At 37.0% G+C, this 12,749-nt stretch overlaps 1 protein-coding gene across 7 annotated transcripts in view; it reads left to right on the top strand.

The window, feature by feature from the left end:
• ATOSA (atos homolog A) overlaps positions 1-12,749 on the top strand; it is a 49,574-nt gene extending 36,825 nt beyond the window's left edge. For all 7 annotated transcript variants that reach the window (XM_074881023.1, XM_074881022.1, XM_074881028.1 and 4 more), the window contains 7 exons: positions 456-572; positions 1,521-1,600; positions 2,379-2,487; positions 3,286-3,444; positions 5,232-5,300; positions 5,991-6,190; positions 11,505-12,749. In XM_074881023.1, coding sequence (XP_074737124.1) covers positions 456-572; positions 1,521-1,600; positions 2,379-2,487; positions 3,286-3,444; positions 5,232-5,300; positions 5,991-6,190; positions 11,505-11,658 — 888 coding nt within the window. In that variant the 3' untranslated portion in view covers positions 11,659-12,749. The remainder of the gene's footprint in view (positions 1-455; positions 573-1,520; positions 1,601-2,378; positions 2,488-3,285; positions 3,445-5,231; positions 5,301-5,990; positions 6,191-11,504) is intronic.

Genomic DNA, 12,749 nt, shown 5'->3' with positions numbered 1-12,749 from the left:
CTTAGTCAGATAGCTTGTACCTTATATCTGATAAGGACCAACATGAAGAGACATTTAAGTCTTGACTTCATAGGAAGTAGCGTGTTACTATTGTCTTCTTAGTCTGAAGTAGTGCCTCCCCCATACCTTCTTAATTATAAGTTTAACATTGAGAAGAGCATCGTCTTATTCTGCTCATGGTCATAGCATTATGGATGACAGTTTCCACAGGCAGTTAGGTATCCTGTCTTTTTATAAATACACCAGTGTTTGAATGTGGTATGTGACCTTTAGTGAGCAGTCTGTGTGACTGTGGAGTGAGTCAACGGGGATTTGAGGTGAATATTTTGTAATATGCTAGTGTGATGCAGATCCCCCTGGTTCAGAAGTCTTCTCTGTTACAGCAAGCAAAGCATTACCATGATAAGCCTTGAAATATCCCATTGATATCTTGAGTAAATTTGTTTTGCTGACAGAAAGCACCATCTCTAAAACACACAAATATATGGCGGAAACATAATTTTCGGTCCTTGGATGGAACGTCAACCAAGGCTTTTCATCCCAGAACTGGATTGCCTCTGCTTTCAAGTCCTGTAAGTTATTGTTGAAATTACAACTTACCTTTTAAATGAGGAAGAAAGGATTTTGTTCTTTTAATATCTGTATGTAGTAGAAAATTTGACAAATTACCTAGGCAAAGTGTGTGTGTGTTTATTTTCAGTGTCAGAGTGACTACTCTTGCAAGTGGAAATTTGAGAGTTAACACTTAAATGAAGTTGAACAATAATTCTGGAAAAGAAAATATTAAAGAGGTAGTTGTCGAGATCCTATCAAGAGTAACAAAAGGTGACATTAGAAAATCCTATGGCAAAAAAAAAATGCTTTCATATTTTAGAGTCCAAAAGAAAGCATTTTGAAGATTAGTGTTTTAAGTGTAAGCTAACATATTTTGTTATTTAAGAGTTTGTGTGAGTTATTAATACCTGATTGTCCAAAGCTTTTGTTTCTGTGAACAGTTTGTGCTGAATATTCTTCAGCAATCGGATATACTGAATGACTGAGTGATACAAAGCTGCTGTGATAAGACAGAAAGACATTGGGGAAGTGTTACAGTTCTTGGTATGTTGTTGGGAGTTTTAGAGAAACAGACAGTCCCAGTTAAAACTACTAAAGTAGTGATGTTCTGTAATCAACACATGATATGTTTTATTCTTCAGTGCTTGTAAAGGCTATCATATTTTCAGGGAACTTAGATGGAAATTGTTACAGCCTTTTTATTAGTAATGTTCTGTACCGTTCCAAAGAGACTTTAGCCTCTTGAATGAGTATTTAAGTACTTCCTGTTAATCAGAATTTACAGTCTTGTCATTAATTTTATATTTTTCTTCACTAAGTTTAAAATGTATAGGAATTACTCTCTTCTGCTCTGTTTTTATAATTTTGTAATGTCATGAAAACTCTTTGCAAACTTGTGCTTGCTTTGCAAAATTGGCCTTGTTAGAAGTACGGTTTTCAAATTAGCTTCTTCTTTCCCTCTTGAGGTTCCTCAAAGAAAAACACAGTCTGGGTGCTTTGATCTGGATTCATCACTACTGCAGTTGAAAAGTCTGTCTGCAAGAAGGTATGTTTTATTTACCAGAAACATTAAGAATTTGAGGGGAGACATAATATACATACGTATCTGTATGCAACAACAAAGCATGTTAGCAAAGACAAAGAATGGGTGCCTTTCAAAAGAATCCTTATTTTGAAATAAGGCTTGACAGCCGAGTTGCCCCAGGGGTCTCTGGGTTAGCTTGGCTCTGGAACGTAACTATGGTACGAGAGCTGCTGCCAGGATGAACTCTGTCCTGTGCAGGGGTAGGTATGCTGTAAGTTACATTTGAACTTTTAAACGGAAAAGATCATAATTGTTGATTCTTCTTCGAATCAGTGTTATTTTTGTGTTTTGTTCTTAGGGTTGAATGGGTTAACGTTTTGCCTTAACTTGTTCAGAGAACTTAATTTCTAAAAGGGACTGACTGTGACCCTTTGTACATTAATACACTAACATAAACAGTTTTTAGGATTGTAGTTTTATGTTGGAAACATCAGGATATGAGACAAAAATACCTGCATACAAGAGAAAATAATCTGATACTTTGGTTATGGAGTTAATGGACAACCTAGATTTTTACTGGTTTTATCCCTTGTAATGTAAAACTTGTGAAAGTATTTTTTCAGTTAACTAGAAAATGTTTTGCTAAAGGATTAACAGGCAATGTTCATCTGTTTCCTCTTTAGGACATCATTTTGTAATACAGTGAGTAAATGATTCTTTCTAGAGCTGTTTATACCCAGAAGACAAAAGCAAATGTGTTTATCCTTTATATTTATTCTCTCTTTTTTTTTTTTAATAGCCCACAACAATGTATAAACAGAGACAGCGATCCAGAGAGCCATGGGAAACCATTTCTAAGTTCTAGTGCTCCACCACTAACAAGTCTTAGCCTTCTGGGAAACTTTGAGGTATTGCATATTCTCTAGAATTCTTGTGGTATTTTTAGTATTCTTCTGTACTGCTTTTAAAAGTGCATTACTGTGAATAATTTCAGCCTGATTACAATGTAAAAGTTCATAATTAAATTGAATAAAATTTGTTTTAATTTCCAGCTGTAAAGGCACATATTTTGTACCCCAGACATCTTCTGTCTCAGAGATTAAGATACAATGAGTTGCTTATAACTTTTATTTTCCACTACGGTCAAGTTAAGAGGTGTTCTGTTGACTTGAATGAGATTTAACAATCTGTAATTGTTCATGTATAATGTATATACCTAGAAAAGAGGATTTACATTTTCACTCTTAAAGTCTTTCACTCTTAAAAGCTGTGTTAAATCAGTGTTGTAAACAGAACATGTTTGAAGTGTAGCCTCTGGCTTTTCACTTCATGTAGCATGTCAAATATCAGCAACTAGTAGCTCATGTGTTAATGGCTTGTATTGTACTCCATATTGGTGAAATATGGAGTGAATATGTTGAGGAAAGTTACAGATTCTAGATTATTATTTTTTTCAGGTAGTGTATGTCAAGAAAAATCATGCATAGATCCTACTGCAATAAAATTCTCTGTGAGCTTTTGCACCAGTTTCAGTAGGATGAAGACTGGATTTTGATGATGCTTCTCTTAAACATTGTGATTTTTGACAGGTCACCTTCTGAAAGACCCAAGTTCTTAGAGAAGTGTGTTTCCTTGTTTGCTGCTTAGTTTTGCTATGTCTTATTTGAGGCATTCCCAACCTAAGCTGCACATGTTTTGTTTCTCAGGAATCTGTCCTGAATTTTCGCTTAGACCCGCTTGGCGTCGTGGAGGGTTTCACAGCGGAAGTGGGAGCAAGTGGAGTCTTTTGTCCCACGCACATGACTCTGCCAGTTGAAGTGTCATTCTACAGCGTTTCAGATGATAATGCACCCTCTCCTTACATGGTGCGTGGTTGGATTTATTTTAAATTCTGATAGGTGGAGGTGAAGAAAAAGAGCTCTGCAAATAGAGGGTTCAGGAAGTGGGGATTTGCAGGGGATTTTCAAGTACTTATGATGGAGTTCTCCTGTCCCTTCTTCCTTTCCCTAACTAGTGCTTTTCTTCCCATGGCTCTGCCTCACCATCCAGCTGCTCTTACCTTGCCGTATTGAATGTATGTGTCTCCCTCCACACTGGAGTATCAACCCCCACCATCTCTTTTGATCCATCTAACTTAAAATAGGCAGTGAGGCAATAGCTGGACTTAATGGGATACATCTTGTTGTCCCAACAAGCAGCTGCCCTGGGCAACTAACCACTCTGCCAGCGAGTGGCTTAGGTGCAGGCCAAGGTACAATTGCTGATGGAGACCTTAGACTCAGAAGTTACTCAGCCCTTTCTTTTAAAGCAAATATTGTCTGAGCTAGCGTGACACGCGGCGTTCTCACGAAGTGCATGGTTTGCTGATGTTCGCACTGACACAGTGTTTGTGTTCTTGATAGGTGTGCTAATTCTGTTCCACATTTCTACAATGATAGGGTGGTTTTTGGATGTCTAGAGTGCTTCCTTCTAAAAAGCAAAAGATGTCTTGTTCTGAACACCTGTTAGGGATCCTCAGTGTTACCTAGGTGACAGATCTAAGTTTTAGAGGTTTTCATATGTGTATGTTTGTCTAAAATATGGTAAATAGTCTGTTTCAACATGTAAGTAAAGCACTGAACATCTGATTATCCCAATATTTAGATTTTAAATTCATCGTGCTTGCCATATTTCTGACCTTCTGTTTTTAAAAGTTTGAGTAATAGTTTAAACTTGTATATGTCTTCTCTTAACCACTGCAAACAAGTATCTACTGTTTTCCTTTCTTTCTAGATTATTTCACCTGATTTTCCAGGTGGTGAAGGGATTCTGATGTTCCTCAAATGGTTAAAGTAGCATTGCTTATTTTCCTAGCTGGGTTTCATTGTTTCAGGCTTTTCCACATGCTCTAAACATGCTATTATGGCTGAGTCTTCCAGGATTAATACAACATTTGTATAGTGCCTCCATCATCAGAAACCATTGTTGCTGTTTGTATAGCTAGTTTTTCTGCTCTGGGTCTTTTTTTGTTGTTTGTTTGGGGTTGGGTTTTTTGTTAAGTCCAGTGCAGTGGGGTACAACAGTTGTGCACTGCAAGTTAATCAAACGTGTGCTCTAGGACAGTAGCCTAAGGGTAGCCTCAGCAGCGTTACAGCTCCATGTGGGACACTCAGATGCTCTGTAGATCACAGCTGGTACAAAAGCAGATGTCGTCATTGCTAAAGTTTGGATTAGAATGGAAGATTAAGTGCATCTGCTGCCTTTGAAAAGCAGAAATTAGTACTGTGAGATTTGGAGTAGTATTAATGAGATTGTAGGTGATAAAAAAAAAAAAAATGGAAAGGAGACAAATCTTCCATTTTAGCTTACAAGCTGTTTGGAAAAGAAAGCTCTATTTCATCACAACTTCCTGACTGTTGGTTTGAAGGTGTGGAAATGTGGATCTTGTTTCAAGAGGAGAACGTACCCCTTATTGCACAGCTTTTAATGATCTGGCAAAGTATCTGTAAGGCTCCTACTGTTGATTCTTAGCTGCATCTTAAATGCATTGCCTCCTCTATTTTTAGTTTTTATACATTACTGATTGTTTTTTGAGTAAATACTATTAAATGAATAGAACATTTTGATTTGTTTATATCTATCCTTGTGAACTAAATGTGTGTCTTTTTTCTAGGGTGTAATTACTTTAGAGTCCCTTGGTAAAAGGGGTTATCGGGTACCGCCTTCAGGAACAATACAAGTGGTACGTACTCAGCAGATACGGGTGCCTTGAAACTACTAATATCAAGCAAGTCATGCAGAGGAGATGAGGTTATTGGAGATGAACATGAAGCTAGCAGTGGAAATGTGCATCTCCGTAGGTACTGTAGTTATTCAAAGTAGAAATCTGTGTGTAATTTGTGGGACAAAAGACACTCCCAACCTTTGAACCCAACTGTGCTGTGAAGAGACTTAAAATCAGTTACTGAAGATTCAGAATAGTTGGGGACATGGTGGCTTTGAAGAAGTAATGGAGAAGTAATTAGGCCACAGTCCAAATTGTGAAATCCTTCTAAAGGGATACTCAGCTGTATCTAAATTTTGTAACATTTTAACACCACCTATTTTTTGTAATACAATCAAAAGGTAAATCACAGTCATTGCTTAAAACTAACGATCTGCCTCTTTCTTTTAAGAACCCAGTCCAGGGTAACACATTGGTAATTTCAGGTTTAAAAGCAGAGCCCACCACTGTCCTTCCTGTGAGCATATTGTGTCTAGAAAACAGTGTAGACAAACAGAAAAACTGCACAATGTTTTTGCATAAACATTTCTGTATGCCACTGGAACAAAGTGCATGGAGGACTGTGACTATTTTGGCTAGTGGAGATTTTGGTTTTTTAAAAATTTGTCATCTCTAGAGAGTATTGTATCGAACTGTTTGTGTTTTCAGACCTTATTTAACCCTAACAAAACTGTGGTGAAGATGTTTGTGGTGATCTATGACTTGAGAGAAATGCCAGCTAATCATCAAACATTCCTACGGCAAAGAACTTTTTCTGTTCCTGTGAGACGAGAAATCAAGAGAACTGTCAATAAAGAAAATAGTCAACAGACTGAAGAAAGGCTACTACGCTACCTCATACATCTGAGGTAAGCTCCTCAGTTAGGAAATCCACAACAAAACAAAACAAAAAACCCAATGCAAAGCCAAACAAAAACAGACCCACAAAAACCAAGTACCTGCCAAAATTTATCTCATTATTTCTCTCCCAGCCAACCTTTCTGTATACATACTTATTTTTAAAAATTAACGCTTTTAACTTGGTCTTTAAGCTAGACAGTAGAGGAATAAGAGCTAATAAATAATTTGGATTCTACCTGGGAGAAACAAAGCTAAAATATAAAGCTCTTTCTTGGCATTGAAGTATTTTGTATAGCCTTGTAAAGCTTAATTATTTTTTTTAGCAAGAGAGATTTAGTTCTGGCTGGATCCATGAACTGGTTTTGAGGTTACAGGAAATAGTGAGTGTGGATGTTACATCGGTAAAAGCCAAAACTAAGGATCAATGTAGAGAAGGTGCCCAGTATCCTGCACACATGCCTCTTCACCAGCATAGCGTGTAATGTGAAAAGCATTCTGAGTTACTCCTAGAAATGCTGTGTTAAGTGGTAAAAATGTAAATACCTGTTTCATAATGCAATACTGCTGATAATGCCTTTCACTTCATAAAATATTCACACATTCTTCCTTAAATGATTTACAAAGCAGTGCCTGAAACCAGATACTGTGTTGCTGCTCTTGAGATGTTCTGGAGACTGCAGTTCGAAACAGGAGGAACGATAGATATACTCTGTCCTTCTACAGTCTGCAGACTGCTGCCTGCGTTATTGTAGTAAACAAGCCACAGATGTGCAGACCCAGTGCTTTCATTGGAGCACTTCAAAACCCAGTGGTGGCTGACATTCTGAAGTGAGGAGGCAGAACAAAATCAAATCTCTTACACTTTTCTTTTTAACTTGTTGTAGAATTACTTCTGGTACATATTATTTTCCCTATTTAGTGGCATTGATTTCTACCCAGCAGACTTTTCAAACACATCTTTGTCTCTGGCAGTGATTCCAAGCCAAGCTTTCCCGATAAATGAAAGTTGACAGTCATAAAAAATGTGTGTTGGTTTACTGGAGTGTGAAGATAGCATCACGATGAGACTGAACTGTGTTTTCATTCTGAATTTTAGCCTGGATTGAAATTTATCCTTTCAGGCCTCACTAACTTGCCATGTCTAACTTAACTACCTTCTGAAAATTTTCTTCTGAGGTAAATTCTGAAAAAGAGTGTGTAGCCCAAATAAAAGGCTCTATTCACGTGTAATGTTGATCTAACTTGTAATGTTGATCTATGCAGAGGAATTGGGGACAGGCATCAGCTGCAGAGATGGGCAAAAATCTGTGGCCAGCCAGGTCTGGCTTACAGGCATGAAGAGTAGCAGACTTGTGTCTCCTTTCAGTTTCTGCTTTAGTATAGTTTGCAGATTTGTTGTAGATGGACCCAGTAATTACTTCCATGAGCTTCCTATTTCTGAGGGACAGAAAATGTAGCAGTTCTGAGGCCTCTAGTTTTGAAATACCTGTACAATTTTGCTCAGCTTTCAGACCTCTGGTAGGGATCAACTCATGGGTTTGTACTGTGTAATTGGAAACGCATCCATTTCTGGCTGGAAAAGCAAACTAATAGTTATGATGCTCAGCTGCTTACTTTGGAAAGTGAATACTGGCAGAGTATGCCAGAAGTTTTTTGCTTCAGAGATGAACCCAAACAGTGGGTCTTTTCTCATAATGGAAGAACTGCAAAAGTCCTTGAAATATTACAGTAGTTTATGTTGATCTGTCTTGTGGTTTATTATACAGAGTACTTTAGATTTTACAAAAGACTCGGTTGTCAATCTAGTAGCCTTCTTTACTAAAGATGGATTTTGATTAGGAAGGCTTAAAAAGTCTTAGTAGTATATTCATTCATATGTAAGATGGTTTTAAAACTTCATTTTTAAAAGCAGCATTTCCTCAAGACCATTTTGCTGAAAACTTATACAAACCTAAAAAATTTAATCTATTAAGATTTTTTTTTTGGTCATTCAAGTTGGCTTAGAACAGCCTTTCAGGTTTAGTTGTAGTAGTTGTTGAAAACAAGCATCTTAAGCTTACGTGTTGAAATTTTGCTCAAAAAACCAAATGAAGTCACCACCAGTAAGCTGCATTGTGGTCGCATCTGCTTGCGAGGCCTTAATCACAGTTGTCAGCACTCACATTATGAAAGCTTCTTTTCAAGTGGTAATTCAGCAAAAATGCTTGCATCGGTCTGGAACTTAACATTGGCGGCCAGATTTTCTACAACACTCTTTTAAAGTGTCAAATTTATTGTGTATGCAGCTTCTGCATGCAGTTCTGTATGTTTGAGATACTGTTCAATATGTCATTAGACCGTATTTGTACCCACAGTTACAGTGTTGATATAGAATGTAGCTTGCACGGGCAGCAGAGCTTTATTTGCTGTAAGAGTTGCACCTGCAGTTTAAGTCATTTCTTGAAGATGCTTTGGGGATAAATTTTTTTTTTTGTGAAGTAATGATTTTTGTGTTGTAATTGTAATCTACGTGAGCACAAGAGCTGTGGGTCCAGCTCTGCTCACACCTCATTTCTGCCCGGTGTTGTGAGGGTGACGACCATCCGTTGATTTCTAGGTCACGTTTTGGCACCCCTAGAAAAGGCAATTAAACAGTTAACCTACCCACAGTTCAGCGTTTTTCAAGTTTTTAAAGCTTGGTCAGCAGCTGTAGTTACTGACATATTGCCTCTTTTAACAGCATGGAACATAATTGTTGTTGCTTAACAGCTAAACAGGGGTTGTTACTGAAGGTTAGGTGAAGGGTAAGTTTGAAACTGGTTGTTAAAAGTAGTGATTCCTCAAGGTGTTGAAATTTTTTTAAAAAAAATATTTTCCTAATGTGGCATATGATACATTTATTGGTAGGAGCTGCAGATACGTGCTATTACTGATTTACTAGTTGCCTTTTGATCTTTCTGATCTCTCAGCATTTTTCCTGGTCTAGAAATTGGTATCCTTGTCCTAATGATTTTACTTACAGATTTTATAGATTGTGTCTTTTCCACTTGCAAAGCATGTCTTGCTATGTATGTTTTTGTGATCATCCTGTTGTGATGTTTTTGTGATCATCGTTTCTGTGGCTTACTCTGAATTTGATGGTCTATAAAATATATATATATAGGGGTTTTGTACTTGTATTTGTCATATCTTCAGTAATGTTTATCACTCTTCCCTCTGCCAGACTTTCTAGCTCATCTGATACTTGAGTGTTTAAGCCTTCCTGTATTTGTCTGTTGTTACTGTTCCTAGGACACCATCTGTCAGACCTCTGTTGTGTTTTTCTTGATTCCTTTACACAAAACTTCTGGAGCCAGTCCCATGCTGGCCACTGCATCATCACCCCGCAAGGGAGTATATAATAGTTGTGTTTTGATTATTCCAGTGTATTTGCATGTATGAAAAACCACATTTCTAAATCCCAATTACTACAATAAACATTTTTCAAAGAAAAAAATTAGGTGATGGAAGCAGAGATGAGAAGACTCCCCTGAACTCTGTTGCTGTCTCCCACTCGTCCTCCTTCGATCTTTGTAAAATGTCATGCTCAGAAAAGCCATGTTATGGGGAATTGTTATTTACTAGGCAAAGGGGGTCTTGCAGGATTCTCCCTAATAGAAAATAGTAAGCTTGAGAAGTTCAAAAATAGACCTTGCTAATTGTTTTCTGATAGATCCATACATAAAATGGGAATTGAGCTCTACTTTATGATGGTGCTTTGATAACTAGATTTATCTATTCTGTATGAATTAATTTAAATCAAGCTTTTGCTGCAAAAGATATTTCAATAAAATTTTTCATTTTAAAATCTCTTGAGCTACATGCTGAATTAGCTGTGTATGGTGGTGTTTGACCCTTGCCTCTTTCACTCTTCCTTCTTGTGCTCTCCTCCAGAGTCTTCTCTTAAGGTAGAATCTTCTCCCCTTTGCCTAACAGGTAAAGGGCTTTCACACTGACAGCACCAAGCAAATAAATAGTGACAGATGGGAGCTCTGTGGGAGCCAGTAGGAGCATTCTGCTGGACCCCACCACATTTAATGCCCTTGACAGCTGTATCTAGGAGAGCAGAATTTTCCTTTGGCTGTGGGGATGACTACAGGCTATTCTGCATCACTCATATGAACAAAACAGTGGCAGAGAATCCATTTCTACAACCTGCCTGCCCCAGACGAAGAAACCTTCTGTAGTTGTGTGTCTTTCTCCTACCTCTCAGAATTTCAGTCTGATTATGGCTAGGTTTATTCCAGAGATACTACTTTTCTTCAGTGGGGTCAATGAGTAAATGCTTATTAAAAATCTGTGCAAATTGTAATACATGTGATAATAGACTGTGCACTGCTTTCTCAAGCATTTGTAATGGTATCATTTTGTCATTCTAATAGCTTTTTTGTTTCTATTACAGTAGCAACCGCTTTTCTCCCTTGCCATGGTATAGTGATAGTGACGTTTAGTTGCCACAAGAAATGCTCCTTAGGCTCTCCTGCCTTTCCTGGTTTAGGGAAGGAAATTAAGGAGTTCTGCCAGATGAAGACTGTAGAATACAGTTTTCTGAAATGCAGATCTCGTCTCTATAATATAGTTGTTAAATCTCAGGGAAAGTGGAACTGGCACATTTCTGGCAGATTTGGAGGGACCTGAATTAGGCTGTTTAGCTGCAGCATAAAGGATAAACGGACCTAGGAATTGGCTGCTGTTTACTTTTGGGGATTGGGCCAGTGAACTATAGTCTCTTTGAAACAGCTTTGTATTCTGTGTGAAAAACTTTTTTTTCTGCCTGCGTGCAGAGATCCCCGTACCTACTTGCTTCTTAAGTTGGACTTAGATTTGGTATGTGGTATAAAGCAGTAGTAAACTTCTTGCTGGTACGTTCATAGAGAGCAATGAAATCTGCCTGTATGATAGCTAGTGCTGAAATACATATTTGTATACATATCTCTATATATGCCTTTGATATTTGAACCTTCCCTTTTGTGTGTGCTTAGGCCACCCTTTGGGCAGTTTCAGGAGTGCTCACTGAAGAGCACCTTTTGCCTTTCTAGATTGCAGAGAACTTTAATCTTCAACATACGTAACTGCAGTGTGAACTTTAGATATTCCATGCCACTTTCAAAGCTGTGCACTAGATTAGTGATTAGGAACAGAATCTTTAAATGATAAAGGAAACAAAGTAGATTGAAAATGTTTAACTGACTGATTTTATATGTTCAAATGTTTTTTGGCCTTGATCTCTTAAAGGAATACATTTAATAATACTTAAAGATTAATCTTTTGGTTTGGGTAATACAGATATTTGTATCTTTTCAGGTTCCAGAGTTCTAAATCTGGAAAGATCTACCTCCACAGAGATGTAAGGCTCCTATTCTCTCGGAAATCCATGGAAGTTGATAGTGGCGCTGCATATGAACTCAAATCTTACACTGAATCTCCAACAAATCCTCAGTTTTCACCAAGATGCTAGCAAACAATGGCGAAGTGTTTGTTTTACTGTTGATTACTCCTTACAAGCGAAGATTGGTAGAGATGACAGTATAAAGTTAAGTCTGTAAAGGAATGAAAATAGCGCTCGAGAGAGAAGGTTCTTATGTGATCCTGGACCAGTTTTTAAAAGGTTTCTGGAATGAGCTTTGTGTATTCCAAGTAGACTGGAAACATACTTAAATATAATCTTTTTGTACTGTTTAAAACCACTTCATTGGATGTGTTGCAATAGCAAATTCCCAAGTTAGTTTAGTGTTTACACTTTTTATTTTATTTTTCAGTTATTTAATATTTAATGTTTCATTTAATACTCAAGTGATGTTTGTCTTTAGTGTTCTAATGTAGCATAAATCCTATGTAAAATCATACTATGTATTTTTGGCATTAATATTGAAATCTGAAATATATACAGATGTCTTTAATCTGTGTGATGTTTTAAGTGATATTCATTTAAGTTATTGCAAATGGGGACAACAGGTGAATTTCCATTACATTTCATACTATGCAAGCTTTTGGCTTTCTTCTTTTTTCTCTTTAATGGTACCCTTTTCCTTTTTTTTTTCTCACATACAGATTTAATAACACTTGCGACCATAGTGCACATTGTTTATTTACTTACTCATGCATTCAGATCATTGGTTCAATTCATATTTTGCTCCTTCAACTTCTTTCTTTCCTTAAGGGCCGCTTTAATTTTGCTTTGTTATTAGTTTTGCTCACATAAAATTTGCACCCTCCCCCATGTGATTTCTCAGATTGTGTTAAAGGATGTACTGTGCAAACAAATTAGTATTTATATCTTAAATATATGCAAAAGCTATGAAACTTGTACTTTTTGTTTTATTTTTAGATAAGGAGGGATCTTCATGTAATCCTAAATATTTTTAATAGGTCAATTCCATTTAGGCCACTAGGTGGCCATAGGAAGTTTTACTAGAAATGCTACATTGGGCATATAAGTATTTTCCAATATATATGTGTATTCATAAAACAAAACACAGTCAGATAAACAGTTTATGCTAAGTGTTAAACTGTGTAACTGAGAGAAATAAAGTTAGAAGCATTTGATTA

This window comes from Strix uralensis, chromosome 11 (assembly GCF_047716275.1).
Source record: "Strix uralensis isolate ZFMK-TIS-50842 chromosome 11, bStrUra1, whole genome shotgun sequence".
NCBI classification, from domain to species: Eukaryota; Metazoa; Chordata; class Aves; order Strigiformes; family Strigidae; genus Strix; species Strix uralensis.
Note: the sequence above shows the minus strand (reverse complement) of the source record. Positions and strands in the feature narration are given on the sequence as shown.